At 43.3% G+C, this 27,929-nt stretch overlaps 1 protein-coding gene across 3 annotated transcripts; it reads left to right on the plus strand.

Moving 5' to 3' along the window:
* Nucleotides 1-66: 66 nt before the first annotated feature.
* LOC112249161 (lysine--tRNA ligase) lies at nt 67-27,404 on the plus strand. 3 transcript variants are annotated; one of them, XM_024418860.2, is made up of 15 exons: nt 14,646-14,723; nt 17,835-18,023; nt 18,190-18,322; nt 19,884-20,049; nt 20,145-20,238; nt 20,337-20,523; nt 20,680-20,805; nt 20,999-21,118; nt 21,205-21,367; nt 21,525-21,698; nt 21,804-21,889; nt 21,985-22,070; nt 22,244-22,370; nt 25,834-25,977; nt 26,889-27,404. In XM_024418860.2, exons 2-15 carry the CDS (start codon nt 17,881-17,883, stop codon nt 26,961-26,963), a joined length of 1,824 nt encoding a protein of 607 aa, XP_024274628.1. In that variant the 5' UTR covers nt 14,646-14,723; nt 17,835-17,880; the 3' UTR covers nt 26,964-27,404. The 3 variants fall into 3 exon arrangements, with proteins under 3 accessions (XP_042176974.1, XP_024274629.1, XP_024274628.1); XM_042321040.1 differs by lacking the exons at nt 14,646-14,723; nt 17,835-18,023 and adding an exon at nt 67-136; XM_024418861.2 differs by lacking the exon at nt 17,835-18,023 and having other exon boundaries at nt 14,607-14,723.
* The last annotated feature ends 525 nt before the right edge of the window (nt 27,405-27,929 follow it).

The following is a 27,929-nucleotide window of genomic DNA, read 5'->3' on the forward strand; positions in this document are numbered from 1 at the left end:
TTTGCGCAGTGTCTTCTGTGACTGATCCCCTCGAACACGCTGAGACGTCATTGCGTACAGTTCAACGTCAAAGTGTGTATACGTGCGTTGATCTCGTTTGGAGCTGGAGAGGATGGAGGGCCAGGATAGAAGTAAGGTAATGTGGTGTAGGGAAACGGATCGATGGAAATGACCAAGTGATGGAAAACCTGATAGTAATGAAAGATGTGGTGTGCTTGAATGATGGCCGAGGGACCAGGATTGATGTAGCCATAGGGAAGGAGTCTGCCTTGGCCCTCACTCTGGTGTCTAGTGTGATAGCAGGAATCATTTGAGTGGAATGTATGGGAGGAGTTGACAGTAGGGAGTGATCATTATCCCATACTATGTTACAGTAGGTCGGAGGAGGTGTCAGTGGAGTAGACCGGTGGGTGTTTGGAAGGGCAAAGTGGGATCAGTTTCAGGAGCTGAGTGAGCAGGTGATGGCTTGGGTGGATATAAGTGGGGATGTGGATAGTATGAATACCTGAGTGGGACAGCTACTGTGGCTATACCTAAGAGTTCAGGAAGGAGGAGGAGGAAAGCAGTCCCATGGTGGACGGAGGAGTGTGGGGCAATGGCAATGGAGGAGTAGAAAGAGGGCATTTAGAGTACTGAAAAGGACGCATGACTTCCAACATCTGATTCGGTATAAGAAGGCCCTGGTGAGGAGAACTATCCGTCAGGCAAAGAGGTCATGTTGGCGTCGGTTCTGTGACACCATTGGAAGGGCGACACCTGTGGGAGAAGTGGGGTTAAAGGGAGTGAGATTATCCAGTGTTGACGAATGGGGAGGATATGGCAGTAACAGATGAGAAGGCAGAGATGATGGCCAAAATGTTTGTCCAAGTGCATAGCACAGCAAATTTGGCAGAGGGGCAGAGGGGGAGAGAGAGAACAAGAAAGGAGCACCCAGGAGTGCTGGACAGGAGGGAGGATGTAAATGATGTGTTGAATGCACCATTTCCCATGTCAGAGGTGAAAAGGGCAATAGGTAAGGCTGGGTTATCTTCACCTGGGAAATATGAACTGTGCTATGTTATGTCGACCCATCTTCTTGATGGGGCACTGGATAAGGTATTGGTGTTGTACATCAACGTGTGGGAGGAGGGGAAACTACCAGGCAGTTGGGAGGCAGTAGTGGTACCAATCCGGAAGCCAGGGAAGGACCCAGCGAGGCCAACAAGTTATTGGCCAATAGATTTAACATCACGTGTGAAAGATTATGGAACATATGATTACGGCGGGGCTAACTTCCTTCCTGGAGAGCAAGGGGCTAGTATCACCACATCAGAGTGGGTTCAGGAAGGGAAGGGGGACTATGGACCCAGTGCTCTGCTTAGAATCAGAGGTCAAAGGCTCAGGTGAACAAGGAGAATGTTGTAGCTGTCTTTTTGATGTGGAGAAGGCGTATGATATGATGTGGAAGGAGGGGTTGTTAATCTAGCTTGATATTATGGGGGTAGGAGGAAGAACGTACAACTGGTTAAAGGATTTTCTGTTTGGAGGTACAGTTGAAGTCGGAAGTTTACATACACCTTAGCCAAATACATTCATAATTCCTGACATTTAATTCTAGTAAAAAATTGGGTAGCCTTCCACAAGCTTCCCACAATAAATTGGGTGAATTTTGACCCATTCCACCTGACAGAGCTGGTGTAGCGGAGTCAGGTTTGTAAGGCCTCCTTGCTCGCACACACTTTTTCAGTTCTGTCCACAAATTTTATATGGGATTGAGCTTTGTTATGGCCACTCCAATACCTTGACTTTGTTGTCCTTAAGCCATTTTGCCACAACTTTGGAAGTATGCTTGGGGTCATTGTGCATTTGGAAGACCCATTTGCGACAAAGCTTTAACTTCCTGACTGATGTCTTGAGATGTTGCTTCAATATATCCACATAATTTTCCTCCCTCATGATGCCATCTATTTTGTACACCAGTCCCTCCTGCAGCACAGCACCCCACAACATGATGCTGCCACCCCCGTGCTTCACGGTTGGGATGGTGTTCTTCGGCTTGTAAGCCTCCCCGTTTTTCCTCCAAACATAATGATGGTCATTATGGCCAAACAGTTCTATTTTTGTTTCACCAGATCAGAGGACATTTCTCCAAAAAGTATGATCTTTGTCCCCATGTGCAGTTGCAAACCGTAGTCTGGCTTTATGGCAGTTTTTGAGCAGTGGCTTCTTCCTTGCTGAGTGACCTTTCAGGTTATGTCATTATAGGACTCGTTTTATTGTGGATATAGAAACTTTTGTACCTGTTTCCTCCAGCATCTTCACAAGGTCTTTGCTGTTGTTCTGGGATTGATTTGCCCTTTTCGCACCAAAGTCCGTTAATCCGCGTTAGACCGAACGCGTCTCCTTCCTGAGCGTTATGACGGCTGCTTGGTCCCATGGTGCTTATACTTGCATACTATTGTTTATACAGATGAACGTGGTACCTTCAGGCGTTTGGAAATTGCTCCCAAGGATGAACCAGGCTTGTGCAGGTCTACAATTTATTTTCTGAGGTCTTGGCTGATTTCTTTTGATTTTCCCATGATGTCAAGCAAAGAGGCACTGCGTTTGAAGGTAGGCCTTGAAATACATCCACAGGTACACCTCCAATTGACTCAAATGATGTCAATTAGCCTATCAGAAGCTTCTAAAGCCATGACATCATTTTCTGGAATTTTCCAAGCTGTTTAAAGGCGGAGTCAACTTAGTGTATGTGAACTTCTGACCCACTGGAATTATGATACAGTGAATGATAAGTGAAATAATCTGTCTGTAAAAATATTGTTGGAAAAATTACTTGTCATGCACAAAGTAGATGTCCTAACCGACTTGCCAAAACTATAGTTTGTTAACAAGATATTTGTGGAGTGGTTGAAAAACGAGTTTTAATGACTGCAACCTAAGTGTATGTAAACTTCAGACTTCAACTGTACATAGGGCATCAGCCTCTAAGGTGCAGGGTTTCAGTAACCGGGTGGTAACCAGCTAGTGATGGCTATTTAACAGTCTAATAGCCTTGAGATAGAAGCTGTTTTTCAGTCGCTTGGTCCCAGCTTTGATCCAACTGTACTGACCTCGTCTTCTGGATGATAGCGGGGTGAACCGGCCGTGGCTCGGGTGGTTGATGTCCTTGATGATCTTTTTGGCCTTCCTGTGACATCGGGTGCTGGAGGGCCGGCAGTGTTCCCCCGGTGATGCATTGGGCAGACCACACCACCCTCTGGAGAGCACTTTGGTTGTAGGCAGTGCAGTTGCCATACCAAGGGGTGGTACAGCCCAACAGGATGCTTTCAATTGTGCATCTGTAAAAGTTTGTGGGGCCAAGACAAAGTCTTTAGGGGCTAAGACAAATGTATTCAGCCTCCTGAGGTTGAAGAGGCACTGTTGTGCCTTTTTCACCACACTGTTTGTGTGGGTGGACCATTTCAGGTTGCCAATGATGTGCAGTCCAAGGAACTTGAAGCTTTTCACCGTCTCCACTGTAGTCCTGTCGATGTGGATAGGGGCGTGCACCCTCTGCTGTCTCCTGAAGTCCATTATCAGCTTCTTCATTTGTTGACATTGAGGGAGAGGTTATTTTCCTGGCACCACTACGCCAGGGCCCTCGCCTCCTCCCTGTAGGTAATCAGGCCTGCTACTGTTGTGTCGTCCGCAAACTTGATGATTGAGTTGGAGGTGTGAGTGGCCACGCAGTCATGGGTGAACAGGGAGTACAGGAGGGGGCTGAGCACGCACCCTTGTCAGGCCCCTGTGTTGAAAATCAGCTCAGTGGAGGTGATGTTTCCAACCTTCACCACCTGGGGGTAGCCCTTCAGGAAGTCCAGGACCCAGTTGCACAGGACGGGGTTCAGACTCTGGGCCCAAGCTTGGAGGGTACTATGGTGTTGAAGGCTGAGCTATAGTTAATGAACAGCATTCTTACATAGGTATTCCTCTTGTCCAGATGGGAAGGACAAGGCAGCTACCTGGTGGATAACGATACACCGCTTGGGGAGAGTAATTAGGCCTTTGTTGTTTTCATTCATGGTCAATGATGTTTACTCTCAGGTATGGCGCGATATTTAGAGGTCGTCATCCAGGTCCTGGATGCCAGGAGACAGTGGAGCGTGTATTGATACAGTGTGGGCAGTATGAGAGGGAAAGAGAGAGGCAGAGATCTTGTATGGGGGAGAAGGGAATACAGGAAATTAGTTTAAAGAGGATATGTATATTGAATAGAACGTCATTAGATATAGTCTCAAATATTTGTATCTTTTTTAAGAGAAACGTGGCTGGCAGGTAGAAGTTCATTTCTCCCTTGCTCTGGCCCACAGTCCAGTACAGAAGGTGGCGGTAATGCACCATAACTTGGATGCCAACGCCCGACAAAGCCTTGCGAAAGAGAAAAATAAGATGGCAGACGTTATGGAGGTGGATGCAGAGAAACTAAGCAAAAAGCCATTGTCAATTCACTCGTTTATTGGACAGCATTTATGAAGACGTGTGCAACACGTTGATGGTGTGTGTGGATCACTTCCGTGTTGTTATTCCATAAAATCAGTAGGATATTGTTGCACACGGTTGCATCAGATCGGATAAAGCACAATGGAAAAATAAGTGTACCATAGCGAATGTACATACATATTCTAATGGTCCATTAGGGTCAAGCAGCTTATCACACGTGCTGCTTGCAGTTCATTAATGTACACGTATGCATGCTCTCCATCCTATTCTGTGAGTGGATATAACTACAAAACCGATATTGCATCGTATAAATTACCCAAGGTTATTTGCTGATTTGAAGTTTCTTGTTTTCATGTAGGTTGATTAACAAAACTACGTTTTAGCTAACGAAGTGTTTGCCTTTTTAGCTTTATCATAATGAGTCGCTTGCCAAATTCACCAACCTTGCAGGTCATACTGATGTGCTATTTATGTGAAGAAACATTGAACTCATCAGTATTTTGCATTATTCTATAATCTCACTTCTGTAATGGGATGGCTTGCTAGCTAGTGTATTTAGCTTGCTACTTCTGGGCTACGTGGTCTTGTAACGGTTTTCTTCTGGTGAAAGAGAGGCGGACCAAAATGCAGCGTGGTTATTTTTGTACATCTTTAATAAAGATGAAAACAGAACAATCTACAAAACAAGAAACCGAAAGTCCTATCTGGTGCCACAAACACAAAGACAGGAACAATCACCCATAAAACCTAACACAAAACAGGCTACCTAAATATGGCTCCCAATCAGAGACAATGACTAACACCTGCCTCTGATTGAGAACCATATCCGGCCCAACCACAGAAACAGACAACCAAGACATCCAACATAGAATGCCCACTCAGATCACACCCTGACCAAACAAAACATAGAACATACAAAGCAAACTAGGTGCGGACTCCGGCCGCAAAACCTGAACCTATTGGGGAGGGTCTGGGTGGGCATCTGTCCGCGGTGGCGGCTCTGGTGCTGGACGTGGCCTCCACTTCACCATAGTCTTAGTCCGCCCCATTGTCCGCTTCCGTGGCCTCCTAACCACAGCGACCCTTCTAAATGAACCCACTGGACTGAGGGGCAGCTCGGGACAGAGGGGCAGCTCGGGACAGAGGGGCAGCTCGGGACAGAGGGGCAGCTCGGGACAGAGGGGCAGCTCGGGACAGAGGGGCAGCTCGGGACAGACTGACGACTCTGGCAGATCCTGGCTGACTGGCAGCTCTGGCGGATCCTGGCTGAATGGCGGCTCTGGCGGATCCTGGCTGACTGGCGGCTCTGGCGGATCCTGGCTGACTGGCGGCACTGGCGGATCATGGCTGACTGGCGGCACTGGCGGATCATGGCTGACTGGCGGCACTGGCGGCTCCTGGCGGCACTGGCGGCACCTGGCAGACTGGCGGCACTGGCGGCTCCTGGCGGCTCCTGGCAGACTGGCGGCTCCTGGCAGATTGGCGGCACTGGCGGCCCCTGGCAGCACTGGCGGCGCTGGGCAGACGGGAGACTCTGATGGCGCTGGGCAGACGGGTAGCTCAGGCGGTGCTGGAGAGGAGGAAGGCTCCGGCGGCGCTGGAGAGGAGGAAGGCTCCGGCAGCGCTGGACTGAGTGGCTCTGGCGCCTCTGGACTGAGGGGCTCTGGCGCCTCTGGACTGAGGGGCCCTGGCGCCTCTGGACTGAGGGGCTCTGGCGCCTCTGGACTGAGGGGCGGAAGCTCTGGTAGCGCCGAACAGGCGGTAGCACCTGTCTTGATGGGACGGAGAAACAGCCTGGTGCGGGGAGCCGGCACTGGTGGTACCGGGCCGGGGACACGCACCTCCGGTTCAAGGAACAGGACACACCGGGTTGTGAAGGTGTACTGGAGACCTGGTGTGTATAGCCGGCATCAAATCCTCCGGAACGCCAACACAAGTTTCAGGTTGAGTACGAGGAACTGACACAGGTGGCATCGGACAGCTAACACGCTCCTCAGGGCGAATGCCGTGCATACTATTCCAAATCAACTGCTCTCTCGCCTCACACTCCCCCAATTCTATTAACACCTCCTCGAGTGTCTCCTCATCTCCCATCTGTTCTCTCTCCTCCATTCTGTCCAATAACTCCTCGACCCTCTCAGACTCAGCCCTCAGCTTCGCCGATAGCTCCGATAACATCCATGGCTCCTTACGATAAACAGGGGGAGTTGGCTCAGGTCTGACACCTGACTCTCCCACACTCTCCCTGTGCCCCCGCCCCAAGACATTTTTGGGACTGCCTCTCGGGCTTCCAGACGCTCTGCCGTGCTAGCTCCTCATAATGCCGCTTCTCTGCTTTCGCTGCCTCCAGCTCGGCTTTGGGGCGGCAATATTCCCCTGGCTCTGCCCAGGGTCCTTTCCCGTCTAGGATCTCCTCCCAAGTCCATTCTTCCAAATAGTGCAGCCTCTCCCACTGCTGCTGCTGCTGCTCCTGCTGCTTCTCCTGCTGCTGCTTTTGCTGCTGCTGCTGTTGCTCCTGCTTTTGCTGCTGCTTTTGCTGCTGCTGCTGTTGCTCCTGCTGCTGCTTTTGCTGCTGCTTTTGCTGCTGCCTCTGTTTGCCACGGCGCTTGGTCCTTGGTTGGTGATTCTGTAACGGTTTTCTTCTGGTGAAAGAGAGGCGGACCAAAATGCAGCATGGTTATTTTTGTACATCTTTAATAAAGATGAAAAATAGAACAATCTACAAAACAAGAAACGTGAAAAAAAACAAAACAGTCCTATCTGGTGCAACAAACACAAAGACAGGAACAATCACCCACAAAACCCAACACAAAACAGGCTACCTAAATATGGCTCCCAATCAGAGACAATGACTAACACCTGCCTCTGATTGAGAACCATATCAGGCCCAACCACAGAAACAGACAACCAAGACATCTAACATAGAATGCCCACTCAGATCACACCCTGACCAAACAAAACATAGAACATACAAAGCAAACTATGGTCAGGGTGTGACAGGTCTGACTGATCAGCTCAGAATGAAAGTGAAAATGTTCTTCCTACTCAGTGGAACAAGTACCCAATTGTCATAAAGTAAAGATACCTGAATAGAAAATGACTCAAGTGAAAGTCAGAGTAAAATATATTCCTTGAGAAAAGTCTGTTTGTTTTTATGTATACTTAATTCTCAGAAGTAAAAAATACTATTACTTTTATTACTTATATTTGGCAAGTCAGAAAGCATGATTTTTGTTTAAAAACAAAATCTCAAACACAAAGTAGACAGGACACACCAGAAAGCATTTTTTTTATATACATTGGATAAAAACACAGACTACAAAATAGTATATCTATATCAAACACTACACTGGTTACCTTGTAACCCCACTTCTGAGAAAATGGCCCTTGTTTTGGCACACCTACTGGAGAGTTCTTATTTCTCTAAACCCATTCAGCAGAGTTCACACCCTCTTAAGCCTTAGCCCCACCCATCTCTTTAAGTATTCACATGTGAGGCCATGTGCGAAACAAACAAAGTTTTCAAGACTTCAAGTGGTGAAAGTAGCAGCAAAAAGTATTAGTACACTTTATCTAGTCCTTGGCCTAAATCCTAATCTGACTTTGGTGCAGGTCATGTTGTTCTTCACATTACCATCTCTGGTAAACACACACGATATATCAAATCAAAGTTTGTCACATGCACAGGATACAGAAGGTGTAAAAGCTACAGTGAAATGGTCTTGTCTTGCATGTCTGCTTTTGCAATATAAAAAATAGAACGTGTCCAGATGAAAATATTGGATAAATATTTTATTATTAAATGATGCTTACCCGGACACACTTGTCTAAATTGATGGTTCATGTGAAAGAAATGCTGTAACCACCCCCCAGCCATAAATAGCTAAGTGGATGGGTCACAATTGTCTAGACATGTACACATGTTCATGAAATACAGGCATTGGACAAAGGTATATGGACACCCCTTCAAATCAGTTGATTCAGCTATTTCAGCTACACCCATTGCTGAAAGGTGTATAAAATTGAGCACACAACCATGCAATCTCTGTAGACAAACATTGGCAGTAGAATGGCCCGCATTGAAGAGCTCAGGGACTTTCAACGTGGCACTGTCATAGGATGCCACCTTTCCAACAGATGTCGTGGAAATTCTAACCAAGTTAGAGAGACTCTGAAGTAATGACAAACAATCATCTGGTGATCACTGAGAACCTCAAAACAGAGTTGGGTTAAGATGGCAAAGATACAACCTCTTAGTCTACATGACAAACAACATGTGTGGAATGGGTCAAAGGGTGAGGTTTTGTATTTGAGAAAGGAGTATCCCCCAGCCAGATATAATTTGCTGTGAAAACTGTTCTAATTGTATAGAAACCAAAGTTTGGCCCCTAAGACAAGGTTATTCTTATCAGCTGTCCATACCAGAGCCATCTCCTCCCTGGTACCTCAGAGTACACAAACACCAGAATACCAGGCTCTGAGAGAGGACAAGACCATCCTAAATCAGTTGCTAGCTCAAACCCCAGAGGCCAACTCAGTTAACACAGACACAGATGAGGAAGTACTGAGAAACCGTATTCGATGCATAAACAGTATTAACACAATCTCGTAATTTTCTACCATATAAGTCAATTTGTCAAATCTCTGCCTTGCTAGAGCTGCCCCAATCATCTGTAAGTGCTGTTATTGTTTAGTGGAAACGTCTAGGAGTAATGTCTCAGCTGCCAAGTGGTAGGCCACACAAACTCACAGAATGGGACCACCGAGTGCTGAAGCGCGTAGCGCGTAAAAGTTGTCTGTCCTCGGTTGCAACACTCACTACTGAGTTTCAAACTGCCTCTGGAAGCAACGTCAGCACAATAACTATTTGTCGGGAACTTTGTGAAACGGGTTTCCATGGCCGAGCAGCCGCACACAAACCTAAGATAGCCATTGGACTCTAGAGCAAGTGGAAACGCATTCTCTGCAGTGAGGTATCATGCTTCACCATCTAGCTAGCTAAACAATAAACCATAATTCCAACCCATACAGTGCAAACAGATTGTCATAGCTAGTCACTGTTGGATTCTGGGTGAAACTTTGAACATTGTTATACTCAGAAGTATAGGAACATTAGTTGCAAAAGAGACATGAGGGGTGCCATAATGAAGCTTGGGAGGGGCTGAGTGCAGGGAACACTGATTGCATGTGGCAATACTGAGTCACTCCGGTTCACACTGACAGTGTGCAGAAAGTAGTCCATCACAACTTTTTCTCACTGATCTTTCTCACTCATGCATGTAGCACAATGGCAACATTAAACGATTGATTAAATAATAAAGGGATGATGCCTTTCTATAACATGGCAGTGTTCTCCTCTCAGATCTATAAATAAGTCTAGTTTGTGCATGCCAGACACAAGCCAATACAAACATCTTCCATGGAGACATCACTACAAAACACATTATGTACATTTGCCATAGAACGATACAAATAATAATATACTATTTAATTACATCAAACAGACAACCGTGCACACTGGTATACAGTGTATTCAGACCCCTTCACGTTTTTGTTACGTTACAGCCTTATTCTAAAATAGATTTTCCCTCGTCAATCTACACACCATACCCCATTATGACGAAGTGAAAACAGATTTTTAGAAATTGTAGCAAATGTATTAAAAATAAAAAACATAACATATTTGATTTGGTAAAATAAGTATTCAGACCCTTTTTCTATGAGACTCAAAATTGAGCTCAGGTGCATCCTGTTTCCATTGATCATCCTTGAGATGTTTCTTGGACATTGACCAAGTTATTATTATTGTAGCTGTCTGCCACAGCATATTGGAGTTGAAATTAAATAAGGAGCTGAAAGTGTAGACGTTCATTTGAGGGTATTTACATCCAAATCGGGTGACCGGTGTAGGAATTACAGCACTTTTTATATGTGCCCCCCTTTTTTTAAGGGACTAAAAGTAATTTGGACAATTGGCTGCTCAGCTGTTCAATGGCCAGGTGTGCGTTATTCCCTCATTAGTTAATTTACAAATAAGCAGATAAAAGGTCTAGAGCTGATTTCAAGTGTGACATTTGCATTTGGGATCTGTTGCTGTTAACCCTCAATATGAAGTCCAAAGAGCTGTCACTGCCAGTGAAGCAAGCCATCATTAGGCTGAAAATCAAAACAAACACATCAGAGAGATAGCAAAAACATTATGTGTGACCAAATCAACTATTTGGTACATTCTTAAAAAGAAAGAACACACTGGTGAGCTCAGGAACACTAAAAGGCCTGGAAGACCATTGAAAACAACTGTGTTGGATGACACTTAATTATTTCCCTAGTGAAAAAAAAAACCTTCACAACAGTTGGCCAGATCAAGAACACCCTCTAGGAGGTAGGCGTTTCTGTGTCAAAGTCAACAATCAAGAGAAGACTTCACCAGAGTAAATACAGAGGGTTTACCACAAGATGTAAACCATTGGTAAGCCGCAAAAACAGGAAGACCAGATTAGTTTGCTAAAAAAAGCCTATACAGTTCTGGAACAACATCCTATGTGAAGATAAGACAAAGAGAACTTGTACCAGAATGATGAGAAGGGAAGAAACTGCTCATGATTCGAAGCATTCCATCTGATCTGTGAAGCATGGTGGAGGTGGTGTTATGGCGTGGACATGTATGGCTGCCAATGGAACTGGTTCTGTTGTATTTATTGATGATGTGACTGCTGACAAAAGCAGCAGGATTCATTCTGAAGTGTTTAGGGCTATATTATCTGCTCAGATTCAGCCAAATGCTTCAAAACTCATTGGACGGTGCTTCACAGTGCAGATGGACAATGACCCAAAGCATACAGTGGAAGCAACCCAATTATGTTTTTAAGGTAAGGAAGTGGAATGTTCTCCAATGGCAAAGTCAATCACTTGGCATGAATCCAATTGAGCATGCATTTCACTTGCTGAAGGCAAAACTGAAGGCAAATAGCCCCAAGAACAAGCAGGAACTGTGTCACTGTCCAAATTCTTATGGACCTGACTGAATAAGGTCCCACAGTTGACAGTGCATGTCAGAGCAAAAACCAAGCCATGAGGTCAAAGGAATTGTCCGTAGAGCTCCGAGACAGGATTGTGTCGAGGCACAGATTTGGAAGTATACCAACAAATTTCTGCAGCATTGAAGGCCCCCAAAAACACAGTGGACTCCATCATTCATAAATGGAAGAAATTTTGAACCACTGAGACTCTTCCTAGAGCTGGCTGCCCGGCCAAACTGAGCAATCGGGGATAAGGGTCTTGGTCAGACGCCTCACAAGTCCTGAACTGGCAGCTTCATTAAACAGTTCCCGCAGAACACCAGTCTGTGTCAACAGTGAAGAGGCGACTCCAGGATGCTGGCCTTCTAGACAGAGTTCCTCTGTCCAGTGTCTGTGTTCTTTTGCCCAATTTAATATTTTATTTTTATTAGCCAGTCTGAGATATGGCTTTTTCTTTGCAACTCTGTTTAGAAGGCCAGCATCCCGGGGTTGCCTCTTCACTGTTGACATTGAGACGGGTGTTTTGCGGGTACTATTAATGAAGCTGCCAGTTAAGGACTTGTGAGGTGTCTGTTTCTCAAACTAGACACTAATGTACTTGTTCTCTTGCTCAGTTGTGCACCGGGTCCTCTCACTCCTCTTTCTATTCAGGTTAGAGACAGTTTGTGCTGTTCTGTGAAGGGAGTAGTGCACAGCGTTGTACGAGATCTTCAGTGTCTTGGCAATTTCTCGCATGGAATAGCCTTCATTTCTCAGAAATAAGAATAGACTGACGAGTTTCAGAAGAAAGTTCTTTGTTCTTTGTTTTCCATTTTGAGCCTGTAATCAAACCCACAAATGCTGATGCTCCAGATACTCTGACAAACAGTTTTCAGCTGTGCTAACATAATTGCAAAAGGGTTTTCTAATGATCAATTAGCCTTTTAAAATTATAAACTTGGATTAGCTAACAACATGCCATTGGAACACGGGAGTATTGGTTGCTGATAATGAACCTCTGTACACCTATGTAAATATTCCATAAAAAAATCAGCCATTTCCAGCTACAATAGTCATTTCCAACATTAACAATGTCTACACTGTGTTTCTGATCAATTTTATGTTATTTTAATGGACCAAAATTGTTATTTTCTTTCAAAAACAAGAATTTCTAAGTGACCCCAAACTTTTGAATGGTAGTGTGCATCTGTTACTTTTTTAATATATATTTGATCTATTTAGCCTCTCTTGATTGTTCATTGCAAAGGGGAAACTATAACGAAACATTGTAATTCTATGAGTTATTTATGTAGCTTTTTGAATAGTATTGATACTGTGTGCCACTGGGTTTTCATTTTATTTTTATGATTGTGCTTTTGTCAACCAAGACAAACACATTTCACCTAATTCAAACAAACTTGCCATTTTTGGGGGGGGGATCAGTAGTGAACCTGTTGATAGCACTGACAGGTTATAGGTATGGGGAGTGCATGTCACCTATGTGTTTTTAGCTACCATGTTAACTGTTAAATGTTACCTTTAAAAAAATGGATCCATATAAAAATGTATTTTTGCTTTTGTTGGGGCATTTGTATATTCTTGTAGTTATGACATTTTTGGCCGATACGATATCCGATATTTTCCTTGCCAAAAAACGATACCCATAACCGGAACTTAAAATGTTAGTAGCCTTTTAAGCATTCTAGTACAGTTAAATAGTTGAAACACACACACACACACACTGACCAAAAAGTTATTTTGTTGGCATTTACATATGTCCCCATTACCAGTAAAACATAATGAAACCCATTTCTTTCACTTACTTGCTGTGCTGTTTCGTTGTTCATTTGTTCAGTCTCAACCAGGATTTCGTCATAAATGTCAAGCAGTTAAGTTTCAGCTCTGTCTGTCTGTGGCGTCTCTCCCTCGGTGCACACTGTCACTGTGTCCGTTTCCATCTTGTCCAGCTCTGTCTGTAACATTTCACGTAAACCCTGTTTCTTGTCTGCATCGAAGTAGCGGTCCTTGTACCTAGCATCAAGCTTGGTGGTGACACAGTAGACTCAGAGAAAGTGCCACCAGATCACTTGTTCACAGCCTCTAGTAGAGTACTTTTTGAAGTTAACCTGACGGTCTGTGTTGGTATTTTTGTTGAGCAGGTGTTTCTATGCCATGACAGTGTATCACGTCTGCTGCAGACGCAGTTGACCTTATTTCTTGAGTCAGTTGTTCGAATGGAGCTTGGAGTGTTCGTGTTTCCAAGTTTCAAACATGTTCTCAAATGCCATTGAAATGGCAGCAGTGCTATGAGAACCAGCACATTCTTGGGGTGGCAATACGGCTTTCCTCAGTAGGAAATCCTTGTTGACCCACTGTGCTGTCAGACTCATCATGCTCATGTGGGCTAGGTTATGAATGCTGTGTTTCACGTGTAGCGCTTTATTTTTTGTGGCGTCATCTACCTACGTTATATAGGTATGCACGTCATCTTTGACATCGGTTTTGCACATCTGCGTTAAACTAGACATCGGGCCGATGCTGATGTTGGCATTTTTAGCTAATATTGGCCTATTCCAATATGCTTACTGATATATTGTGCATCCCTAGTAGTTATATTTATGTAAACCTGCTGGTATCTATATTAATAAAGATAGATGATGTGTTTTCCTTTGTCTAATTTATTTACCCACTCTGATGTTTGGTTTTAGTTCAATTTTTGCATTGATCAACTTTTCTTTTGTTGTTCAGGAGACACATGTATTTCCCATACCGTGAAAGATTTGAAATGTCAAAATCACAAGCACATCAATCTAATTACGTTTGAAGAGTAACATAACTTATCATCAATTAAATGCATAGTGGCCATACCCTAGTTGTCCATCCAAAACATGTCCTAAAATTATGAAGGGAGGGAAGGATGCTCAGAAACCAGATGAATATGATCACATATTGACATGTATTTTAATATTCGCATTAGACATTTATAATTAGTAAAGGACCTATGTTCTTCAACGAAGATAAAAATGAAGGCCACCCATGGAGTTATTTGAAACAACAAAACAAACTCATATGATCCCCTGGTTGTCTGAGTGCTGTCCTACTTTTACGCAGCGTCTTGCGTCAGACTGATGCCCTCGAACGCGTTGAGACGTCATTGCGTACAGTTGTGTGTGTGTTGGCGTTGATTTTGCTTGCAGCACTCACTTGCTGCAAGAGGAAGATGGCTGACGTTATAGAGGTGGACGCAAGTGAACTCAGCAAAAAGTAAGCCAATGTCGATTCACTTTTCTATTGGAAATAATCTATGAAGATGTGTGCAACACGTTGATGATGTGTGTTTCACTTCCGTGTTATTATTCGATCAAATGTTTCGGATATTGTTGCACACAGTTGCATCAGATCGGATAAAGATCGATGGTTAAACGAGTGTTCCATTGCGAATGTGCATACCAATTCCAATGGTCTTTTCTGTCAAGCGACATGGATGCTCTTCATCCTATTCTGTTAATGGTGATGATCACAAAATCCATATTGCACCGTAGAAATTACCCAGGTAATTTGCTGAAGTGAAGTTCCTTATTTTCAGCTAGGTTTATTGACAAAACCACGTTTTAGCTGAAGAAGGGTTTGCCTTTTTGGCTTTACCATAAAGAGTTGCTTGCCAACTTCACCAACCTTTCAGGTCATACAGATATGCTATATATTTGAGGAAACATTGAAGTAGTCAGCTTTATGCATCCAAGCTAAATATCCTATTTCACTTCCGTAATGTGATGGCTTGAAAGATAGTGAATGTAGCTAGCTACTTCTGGGTTACGTGGTCTGATCAGCTCAGAATGAAAGTGAAAATGTTCATACTTCAGTAAAAGTGAAGTTACTGTAATAGAAAATGACTCAAGTGAAAGAGTAAAATATTACCTGAGTAAAAGCATTTGGTTTGAAATATACTTAATTATCAAAAGCCAAAGAAAATGCTTGATTTGGACACTCAAACGTGACTAGGCAGGACAAACTCATTTTCACGATGTCAGGTATATCATCAAAATAAATCAATTACAGAAATATTTGGACCCATTCAGCAGTTTTTACCTGATTTTAATTAGAATACTATTGGAAATTAATGTTAAATTCCATTGTTATTCCGAAAACAAATTGAAATCAGCTACAAAATGGTGTATCATACACTGCACTTGAGGAATAATGGAAGTAATTCACCTTTGAAAGTTAATAAACATGTCACCACTTTCGAGAAAATGGACATTGAATGTTTTGGTACACCTACTGGAGAGCTTTGTCTACATCCATTCAGCATAGTTCACACCCTTCTTAAGCCTGTCCCCACCCATCTCTTTAAGGATTCACATGTGAGGCCATGTGCTAAACAAAGTAAGAGTAGTGTAGTAAATAACCAAAGATTTCAAGACTAAATGTGTTGAAAGTAGTAGTAAAAATACACTTTACCAAGGCATATATCCTAATCTGACTTCGGTGCAGGTCATATTGTTCTTCACATTACCGTCTTTGGTAAACACACACTATATATCAACATGTATTTGTCACAGGCACAGGATACAGAAGGTGTAAACGGCACAGTGAAATTGTTATTTGCATAGTAAGTGTCCACATAAAAATATTTTATAATTATTAGATGATGCTTACCCAGACACACTTGTTTAAATTGATGGGTCATGTGGGGGAAAAAATGCTATAACCACCCCCCAGCCACATCTACCTAAGTGGATGTGTCACTATTGTCTAGACATGTACATGTGTTCATGAAATACAATAGATGGTTGTAATCATCCCCAGACACATCTGGCTAACTTGATGGGTTGTGTAATCATCTGGCGAGTCTCTTGTTTAGGTAGCTAGCTAGCTAAACAGTGAACCATAATCCCAACCCATACAGTACAAACGGATTGACGTACTGAGTAGCTCATGTTATAAACAGAAGCATGCTACATTGCAGACTAATCCTAACTCATCTCTCGGCATGTCCATCCCATCCATTATTTCAGCCAATCATGTCTAGCGGGAAGGTTCCTGTCTTTTTCTGTAGCTAAATCAACTAGGCTTGTAATTTAACATGTTGATTCATATTTACAGATGGCATTCAAGTTTGTTATTAAGGCACATGAAAGTTCACATTCTATTTTTATCCCCAAAAATGTTTTACATTTAATTCTCTTGTGTATTAGCGCCGTGCGACATTCGCCTAGCTTCCTGAAACGGGCCATGTTTTGATTTGGGGGTCGCCAAAACGAAGGGAAATGCAACACTTATTTGTCAATCACTCATATCGATATCACATTGTAATCAATAGAACAAGGTGGGGGGTCAGGTTGCAAATCCTGTTCAAAGGAACCCTACTGAAAAAGCACATGGAATCTGGGAATAGTGTGCATATCACTGGTTAGAGGACAACTTGTAAAAAATAGCCAGCTACATTTTCGATTGTTGCATTTTGTTCAAAGTGGGTTGCCAACGTGGAAAGGTTAACGTGACACTATTTTGTTAATCACTCATATTGATATCACATTAACATCAATAGAACGGGAGGAAATAATTGGGTTGTATGCGCTATTTAAAGTTGAACTGACGGCGCTTTAACTACTCAGCAGATATGAAGAAATGTAACTAATCCTGGGGATTGCAATACAATATACCTAGCAAGGGCAATGATCACAGGTCAGTCATAACGTGGCTAATCAGCTATCATATCTATTTATGTAGCTATTTATTTAGTAAGTTAAAGCATGGCGCCTAACGTTAGCTAGCTAAGTAGGATGTCATTGGGTAAGTGAGTGAGTGACTGACCCTTTCCCCTCTTATTGTTTTTCGGTGGCTACAGCTAGAGATACAGATGTCATTTAGTCATTCTAGGAGGCTGCCGAAATGGAAAAGAAGCTAAATCAGTTGCTTGGTTATTTAACTTAACCAAATCACGACCGGAAATAGGATATCAACACTGACAAGGGTTGGTTGTTCATTTTGAATGACGGTTTGACTCTTAAATCCGTATATTGGTGTGAGGCCAGGGACCTTTATAGAGAGACATCCCTGACTCAGAGAGACATCCCATATCTCAGGGCCATTTGAAAATGATGGCAGAGTTTTCGAACTGCAAAGTCCTGCAACTTTTACTCCAATGTAGTGGAGTAAAAATTGTCAAAATATAAATAGTAAAGTACAAGACACCCCCCCAAAAAATGACTTAAGTAGTACTTCAAAGTATTTCTACTTACTTTACACCACTGTTACTAAACCCGTTAACACCGAACAAAAATATAAACGCAACATGTAAAGTGTTGGTCCCATGTTTCAAATTCACAGAAATAAGTCAGCTGTGCTCTGTGTGTGTGTGTGTGTCTCCAGGTCTGGTCATTGACTGGTGTAGCACAGTAGGTCATCCTGCCTCACCATGCTGACTCTGGTGGTCAGAACTGCCAGGCACCAGGTGTGCCAAGCCTTTGGGGTCAGGGCTCAGGGGGTAAAGTTCGCTCTCCCCAGTGCAGCGTCAGTCCCAGCTCTAATTCAGGGGAATCGCTGGCGAGGTGACAAAAGGTTGGTGGCTTTTCCATTCAGTGAGAAAAACAACCACCCTTTTGTCATGAATGATTCCCTTTTTAGGCATTACTTGTATGGCTTTATTAAGTAGTCCCCTCAAACCCGATGCAGAGTCCACTAGATACCCTGATGTTACCCTCTGTGTCTGTGTTGTTGTTGTCAGTGAGCTGAAGAGACGAATGAAAGCTGAGAAGAAGGCATCTGAGAAGGAAGCCAAAGTCAAAGTGCAGGTTGAGCAGAAGGAGACCAATGACCAGGCAGATCAGAATGCAGATGAGGAGACCCTGGACCCTAACGTGAGCTATATGGATGTTTATGTTCATCCTTCCCTCCCTCTTGTGATTTGCTTGAGAACATTTACTGCTGATCTTAGTAGAATATTACTAAGTCAAGGGTTTTTCCTTATTTTTACCGTTTTCATCATTGTAGAATAATAGTGAAGACATCAAAACTATGAAAAAACACATATGGAATCATATAGTAACCACAAATCTAAATATATTTGAGATTCTTCAAATAGCCACCCTTTGCCTTGATGACAGCTTTGCGCACTCTTGGCATTCTCTCAACCAGCTTCATGAGGTAGTCACCTGGAATGCATTTCAATTAACAGGTGTGCTTTGTTAATTTGTGGAATTTCTTTCCTTCTTAATGCGTTTGATCCAATCAGTTGTGTTGTGACAAGGTAGGGGGATATACAGAAGATAGCCCTATTTGATAAAATACCAAATCCATATAATGGCCAGAAGAGCTCAAATAAGCAAAGAGTCCATCATTACCTTAAGACATGAAGGTCAGTCAATACGGAACATTTCAATGACTTTGACAGTTTCTCCAAGTGCAGTCTCAAAAACCATCAAGCGCTATGATGAAACTGGCTCTCATGAGGATTGCCACAGGAATGGAAGACCCAGAGTTACCTCTACAATCTGCTGCAGAGGAAGTTCGTTAGAGTTACCAGCCTCAGAAATTGCTTCCCAAATAAATGCTTCAGAGTTCAAGTAACAGACACATCTCTGTTCAGATTTTGTCCTTTTGTCTGGAGTCCAAATTGGAGATTTTTTTTGTTCCAACCACGTGTGTATTTCCCACCATGAAGCATGGAGGAGATGGTGTTATGGTGTGGGGGTGCTTTGCTGGTTACGCCATCTGTGATTTATTTAGAATTCAAGGCACACTTAACCAGCATGGCTACCACCGCATTCTGCTGCGATACGCCTTCCCATCAGGTTTGGGCTTAGTGGGACAACCTTTTTTTTCAACAAGACAATGACCCAACACACCTCTACGGCTGTGTAAGGGCTATTTTACCAAGAAGGAGAGTGATGGAGTGCTGCATCAGATGACCTGGCCTTCACAGTCTCCTGACCTCAACCTAATTGAGATGGTTTGGGATGAGTTGGACCGCAGAGTGAAAGAAAAGCAGCCAACAAGTGCTCAGCATATATGGGAACTCCTTCAAGACTGTTGGAAAAGCATTCCAGGTGAAGCTGGTTGAGAGAATGTGCCAAGTTGTCATCAAGGCAAATGGTGGCTATTTGAAGAATATCAAATGTAAAATATATTTTGATTTGTGTAACAACACTTTTTTTGCTTACTACATGATTCCATATGTGTTATTTCATAGTTGATGTCTTCACTATTATTCTACAATGTAGAATATATATATATTTTTAAACTTGAATGAGTAGGTGTGTACAAACCTTTGACTGGAACTGTACATGCAAACCTGACATTTTGTAACATGACGGTGTTCTAAAACTTTTGACCGGTGGTGTATTTCTCAAAAATAGGGCTGTAGTAATTGAGCTCATGTACATTTGCAGTAACCTCACTTTATATTGTTTATCCCAATAGCAATACTTTAAGATCCGCACTCAAGCCATCCAGGCTCTGAAGGGCACGGCAGAGGACCCATACCCTCACAAGTACAATGTAGATCTGTCGCTCACAGAGTTCATTGAGAAATACAACCACCTACAGCCTGGAGACCAGCTAACAGACATTGTCCTCAATGTATCAGGTACTGACAACTGTTTTCAACTATTGTGTGTTGGAATAATGTGTTTTGATGGTCAATCTGTATTTTTGACATATGTGAAACTCTGTTGTTGGCAGGTCGTGTCCATGCCAAGAGAGAGTCTGGGGCCAAGTTAATCTTCTATGACTTGCGAGGGGAAGGCGTCAAGCTGCAAGTTATGGCAACCAACAGGTACAGAACATGGTCCTTCCCAGAACTACACTACTCATGTGAGCTCATAACTCCCACATGTATCTTTTCTAACCCCTTCTGTCAATCTTCCCTGTCAGGAGCTACAAGTCTGAGGAGGAATTTGTGCGCATCAACAACAAGCTGCGGCGTGGTGACATCATCGGTGTTCGTGGTAATCCAGGAAAGACCAAGAAGGGCGAACTGAGCATCATTCCCATAGAGATGACCCTGCTTTCACCTTGCTTGCACATGCTGCCCCACCTGCACTTTGGTCTCAAGGACAAGGTGAGCACCTTCACAATCCTGTAGTGGACATACAGAAAACATGTCAGGCCTTCAAATGAATGAGAGATGATACAGGACACCTTTAATTCATGTAATCTGCAGAAGAAATTACAATTTTTAGGGATCCTCACACTATCTCTAACCAATTGCCTCCAGGAAACACGATTCCGTCAGCGATACCTGGATCTGATTCTCAATGACTATGTGAGGCAGAAGTTTGTAACACGTGCCAAGATCATCACTTACCTCCGCAGCTTCCTGGACGGGCTGGGATTCCTGGAGGTGAGGGAAATGGGCACTTGTGTCAGGGAAATTACATTGGAGTGTGGAGGAGTTCCGGTTAAGAGTTCAAGAGGAGTAAAGCTGTCTTCTCTTTGATGTGGAAAGTCATTTTAAAGGCTTCTTTTTCACAAACATGGTTTTGGATGGAGATAGGTAACTGAGACTTTAAAACCACAACACACATTTTTTACAGATTGAGACGCCCATGATGAACCTGATTCCTGGTGGGGCTGTGGCCAAACCCTTTGTGACCTACCATAATGACCTAGACATGAACCTTTACATGAGGATTGCTCCTGAGCTCTACCACAAGGTAACATGTCCCCTGAGGAAGGACCAATAACACATGAAAAAACACTTTCAACTCCACGCTCATATTTACGTGTCTTCTTTCCCCAGATGCTTGTGGTTGGGGGGTTTGACAGAGTGTATGAAATTGGACGGCAGTTCAGAAACGAAGGCATTGACCTCACCCACAATCCAGAGTTCACCACCTGCGAATTCTATATGGCCTATGCAGATTACTATGACTTGATGGATATCACAGAGAAGCTTCTCTCGGGTGAATGAAGGGGGTGTTTCTACTTCATCATTCTGGAATGTGAATATATATATATGTGTGTGTGTATATATATATGTGTGTGTTACTCACAGTGATATGTAGGTGTGTCGCTGGTAGGTTCCCTTACTAACTGGTCTGCTCTCTCTCTTTCCATCAGGGATGGTCAAGCACATCACTGGAGAGTACAAAGTGAAGTATCATCCAGAGGGTCCAGAGGGCCCGACCTATGAGATCGACTTCACTCCTCCCTTCAGGAGGGTCAGCATGACGCACGACCTGGAGAAGGAGATGGGCGTCAAGTTCCCAGCTGCTGACACCTACGACAGTGACGGTAGGAGAATGAATGGCGGTCAATACAGTGCCACAGCTATACCTCTATATATTTATAGAATTTCCTAGGCTGTCTTACTGACCTGTCCCTCTCCACCCTCCCCAGAGACCCGTACATTCTTTGATGAACTGTGTGCCCAGAAAGGAGTGGAGTGCCCTCCTCCTAGAACCACTGCCCGCCTCCTTGACAAGGTGTCTTTCTAATCTACATCAGGAAACCCTCCTCCTATAGCCCTTCCATGTTGTTGACATCACGACTAAACTGAAGTTGATGTTTATCCCTGCAGTTGGTGGGAGATTTCCTGGAAGTTACGTGTATCAACCCCACGTTCATCTGTGACCACCCACAGATCATGAGCCCCCTGGCCAAATGGTGAGCTCTTCCTATCCATATTACACTCATTTAAAAACAAGCACAAGTGCTCTTATTCACATTCCAATGGACTGCAGTTTACCATTTGAAACTGAGTCATAGGTATTGCAGTGCCCCCTGCTTGTCAATCCTGATGTATCTATCTATGCTCTCCTTGATCTCTCCCCATACAGGCACCGGTCAGAGAAAGGCCTGACGGAGCGTTTTGAGCTGTTTGTATTGAAGAAGGAGATCTGTAATGCCTACACTGAGTTGAACGACCCTATCAGACAGAGGGAGCTCTTTGAGCAACAGGCTAAGGTCAGTGTGCCTGGGCAAGTCGGCTGAGTAATGCTAGAAACTACAGTTGAAGTCGGAAGTTTACATACACTTAGGTTGGAGTCATTAAAACTGGCTTTAGAAGCTTTTTCAACCATTCCCTGTGGATGTATTTCAAGGCAAAACTTTCTTGTTAACAAACTACCTCCAGTGGGTCAGAAGTTTACATACGACTGTGCCTTTAAATAGCTTGGAAAATTCCAGAAAATTATGTCATGGCTTTAAAGCTTCTGATAGGCATGTATTTCAAGGCCTCCTTCAAACTCAGTGCCTCTTTGCTTGACATCATGGGAAAATCAAAAGAAATCAGCCAAGACCTCGGAAAAACAATTGTAGTCGGTTAGGACATTACTCCCTTAAGGGGAACTGACCTCACCTCCTGACCTCAACCCCTCCTTCCCCTAGTCCATAGATGTCAGTCTGTCTCCCCTATCTCAACCGTTGCTCTACTCCTTTCCACCAACACATTCCAAAGCTATCCGTCTTCCCACAGAGAACCATTAACTTCTGACACACAACCCTGTCTCTTTCACTCTTCCTATTCAAGGCTTCTTCTCTATCATTTATTTAGTATCTCAATGCTCAAAGTTTAGCCGATTCCAACAGTACTACATTAATCTGTACAAACAATGGTACACAAGTATAAACACCATGGGACCACGCAGCCGTCATACTGCTCAGGAAGGAGATGCGTTCTGTCTCCTAGAGATGAACGTACTTTGGTGCAAAAAGTGCAAATCAATCCCAGAACAACAGCAAAGGACCTTGTGAAGATGCTGGTGGAAACAGGTACTAAAAGGTTTTGAGAATGACACAAATATTAATTTCCACAAAGCTTGCTGCTTCAGTGTCTTTGGATATTTTTGTCAGATGTTACTATGGAATACTGAAGTATAATTACAAGCATTTCGTAAGTGTCAAAGGCTTTTATTGACAATTACATGAAGTTGATGCAAAGAGTCAATATTTGCTGTGTTGACCCTTCTTTTTCAAGACCTCTGCAATCCGCCCTGGCATGCTGTCAATTAACTTCTGGGCCACATCCTGACTGATGGCAGCCCATTCTTGCATAATCAATGCTTGGAGTTTGTCAGAACTTGTGGGTTTTTGTTTGTCCACCTGCCTCTTGAAGATTGACCACAGGTTCTCAATGGGATTAAGGTCTGGGGAGTTTCCTGGCCATGGACCCAAAATATCGATGTTTTGTTCCCCAAGCCACTTCGTTATCACTTATGCCAAGGTGCTCATCATGCTGGAAAAGGCATTGTTCTTCACCAAACTGTTCCTGGATGGTTGGGAGAAGTTGCTCTCTGAGGATGTGTTGGTACCATTCTTTATTCATGGCTGTGTTCTTAGGCAAAATTGTGAGTGAGCCCACTCCCTTGGCTGAGAAGCAACCCCACACATGAATGGTCTCAGGATGCTTTACTGTTGGCATGACACAGGACTGATGGTAGCGCTCACCATGTCTTCTCCGGACAAGCTCTTTTCCGGATGCCCCAAACAATCGGAAAGGGGATTCATCAGAGAAAATGACTTCACCCCAGTCCTCACCAGTCCAATCCCTGTACCTTTTGCAGAATATCAGTCTGTCCCTGATGTTTTTCCTGGAGAGAAGTGGCTTCTTTGCTGCCCTTCTTGACACCAGGCCATCCTCAAAGTCTTCACCTCACTGTGTGTGCAGATGCACTCACACTTGCCTGCTGCCATTCCTGAGCAAGCTCTACTGGTGGTGCCCCGATCCCGCATCTGAATCAACTTTAGGAGACGGTCCTGGCGCTTGCTGGACTTTCTTGGGCACCCTGAAGCATTCTTCACAACAATTGAACCGCTCTCCTTGAAGTTCTTGATGATCCGATAAATGGTTGATTTAGGTGCAATCTTACTGGCAGCAATATCCTTGCCTCTGAATCCCTTTTTTGTGCAAAGCAATGATGATGGAACGTGTTTCCTTGCAGGTAACCACGGTTGACAGAGGAAGAACAAGGATTCCAAGCACCACCCTCCTTTTGAAGCTTCCAGTCAGTTATTCGAACTCAATCAGCATGAGAAAGCAATCTCCAGCCTTGTCATCGTCAACATTCACACCTGTGTTAATGAGAGAATCACTGACATGGTGTCAGCTGATCCTTTTGTGACAGGGCTGAAATGCAGTGGAAATGTTTTTTGGGGATACAGTTCATTTGCATGACAGAGGGGACTTTGCAATTCATCTGATCACTCTTCATAACATTCTGGAGTAACTGCAAATTGCCATCATACAAACTGAGGCAAGCAGACTTTGAGAAAATGTATATTTGTCATTCTCAAAACTTTTGGTCATGACTGTATATCCACAGTAAAATGAGTCCTATATCAACATAACCTGAAATGCTGCTCAGCAAGGAAAAAGCCACTGCTCCAAAACCGACCTAAAAAAAGCCAGACTACGGTTTGCAACTGCACATGGGGACAAAGATCATACTTTTTGTAGAAATGTCCTCTGGTCTGATGAAACCAAAATATAACTGTTTGGCCATGATGACCATCGTTATGTTTGGAGGAAAAAGGGGAGGCTTGCAAGCCGAAGAATACCATCCCAACCGTGAAGCACGGGGGTGGCAGCATCATGTTGTGGGGGTGCTTTGCTGCAGGAGGGACTGGTGCACCTCACAAAATAGATGGCATCGTGTGGAAGGGAAATTATGTGGATATATTGAAGCAACATCTCAAGACATCAGTCAGGAAGTTAATGCTTGGTCACAAATGAGTCTTCCAAATCGACAATGACCCCAAGCATACTTCCAAAGTTGTGGCAAAATGGCTTAAGGTCAACAAAGTCAAGGTATTGGGGTGGCCATCACAAAGCCCTGTGGGCAGAACTGAAAAAGCGTGTGCGAGCAGGGAGGCCTACAACCCGGACTCAGTTACAGCAGCTCTATCAGGAGGAATGGGCCAAAATTCACCCAACGTATTGTGGGAAGCTTGTGGAAGGCTACCCAAAACGTTTGACCCAAGTTAAACAATTTTAAGGCAATGCTACCAAATACTAATTTAGTGTATGTAAACTTCTGACCCACTGGGAATGTGATGAAATAAATAAAAGCTGAAATAGATCACTCTACTATTATACTGACATTTCACATTCTTAAAATAAAGTGGTGATCCTAGCTGACCTAAGAGGGAATTTTTACTAGGATTACATTTCAGGAATTGTGAAAAACCGAGTTTAAATATATTTGGCTAAGGTGTATGTAAACTTCCGACTTTAACTGTTTGTAGTAGTAGCGGGCCACTGAACTGAAGTATTTTCCGAAAAGTCTTCCCTTACGTCAACTTAGTTACCATTGGTGCTTCATTTTCTTTCTGATATTTTCCTGTTTGAGTCACCACCCTGTAAATCTTGATGAGCTACTTATTTTTAGTTTCTCATCTAGCTCCTGTGTGTATTTTTGTGTTTTATTAGGCCAAGGCAGAGGGTGATGACGAGAGCATGTCTGTTGATGAGACTTTCTGCACGGCACTAGAGTATGGCCTGCCACCAACTGCTGGCTGGGGCATGGGCCTTGACCGTCTTACCATGTTCCTCACAGACTCCAACAACATTAAGGTACAGTCAAAGTACATACAGGCAGAGGCCAATGTAGATCCTTTACAATCTCTAAAGCCTTGTTCACACTGTAGGCCTTAATGCTCAAATTAATGTCGTTTTTAAGCTCGTTTTGAAATACTGACTGTCCAAACAGGAATTTACAAGTGACCAAATCCGATTTTTGTATGTTCAGACAGCAGTCATTTGCAGACATGGCTATGCTAGTTGTCATAGTAACGACTGGTGTGTGCGCAGTGGTTTAGGCTGATTGGTGGTGCTCCTGCTTCCTATCACTCATGTTATGTAGCAAGCTAAGGCGAGAACAATGTCTGCAATGAATGTTTCCCTGTTCCTTTAAATGTTAAAAGTCATAGTGTAAGAACACTTATAAAGCCTCAAACTATAAGCTGATCCACCTTTCAAAAGGAGTCCTTTTTGGCTAGCCACAACAGTCCGCTAGCTAGGTAGCTGTTAAGCTTTCTAGCACATTCACTCATTTGTTTGTAAACCATTAAAAAGCTAGTTAGCTACCACATGTTCTTATCAAACTGTCAAACTGTCAACAGAGTAGCTAGCAAACAAGATAAGTCAAAAACAGTTGGGAGTAAATAAATCACATTTGACCGTTCAGACACAAGTTGCATGGCCAGGAATCAGATTCACCTACGAAGGTGGTTTGAAATATCCGATTCCATGTGCTTTTAGATTTTATAATAGATTTTAATTGTATATGCACAAAAAAAAAAAAAGCTTTTTAGTCACTTCAAACTGCCAATGTGTACAAGGCGTTAGGCATGCATGTTTATTTTTATGCTGTAGGGGACATTGTGTTGATGCGTGTTTACACACACACGCACTACAAACTTGAATGCGCTTCAGCAGGACTCTGTGTCTGTGTGAAACCACCTGATGTTAATTATGTTTCACAGGAGGTGCTGTTCTTCCCTGCCATGAAGCCTGATGACAACAAGACAGCCCCTCTCACAGAGGGCACCTCTGTGTAGTATTGTGACCTCGCCTGCTGGCAGATCTCTGCAGGGGTTGGCATGGTGATGAAGCCTGGGTAAATAATCTGATTGGTCTGTTGGTCTGACTGTGTGTTCCGGTGGTGTTGAATGTTATTCATTTTATCATATGGTTTGAATCTTACAATCTGCATTATTAAGGGAAATAAGTTACTTTTTAAAATTATTTTTCCACCTTTACATAGTTGAAACATTCAATTGTGTGCTGTTTTGCCTTGTATTACTTTGCGGTTGTCTCTTTTCTGTCTTCCCTCATTAGAGTGGTGGACATCCAAGCCCAATGTAATGTCAGTGAATGAGGGTTTCTGGACATGTTTGTGTTGTGTTATTGTATGCCATACAGTCAACGACTTATTTTTACAAATTCTATGTTCACCCATACAACTGCCATTGTCACAAAAATAAAATGACAAAAGTGAATCTGTATTCCTACGATGGAGTTACATGTGAAAGTATGTGTCTGCAGCTGATATACTGTTGTAGTAGGCTTAAGTTACTGGTCTGTGTTCTTTAGCCATGGTGTTTATTATGTACCTTTTCATAAGCTTTTGGATGAACCAGGGGTGTAGTCATTCAGCCGAATCTGTGCAAAACATTTCTTAAAACTGAAGCGAACGAAACGGGTAGGGACGCACCCGCAATTTGTCCAATTGAAACAGTTTGGCAGAATGACCACCTATTCTGTTAAAATGTTTTGTCTGTCTTTTCATTTTTCCAAATGGGAAACATTTAGCAACACTAGAGTTTCTATTGGACAAATTCAGGTAGAGCAATCCATTTCATTCTGCATCTGTGTTTCTTAAACGGTAAACTGTTTGTTGCAAGACATAATGAATATACCCCTGGTGACTGAACTCTTGACAACTAATGTGCACCCCACCTATATGGATCCCCTAAGAAAGGATTGTGGGATGACCTGTGTACAACACAGTTGGTTCGAGGAGG

The sequence above is a fragment of the Oncorhynchus tshawytscha genome, linkage group LG04 (assembly GCF_018296145.1).
Source record: "Oncorhynchus tshawytscha isolate Ot180627B linkage group LG04, Otsh_v2.0, whole genome shotgun sequence".
Classification (NCBI taxonomy): domain Eukaryota; kingdom Metazoa; phylum Chordata; class Actinopteri; order Salmoniformes; family Salmonidae; genus Oncorhynchus; species Oncorhynchus tshawytscha.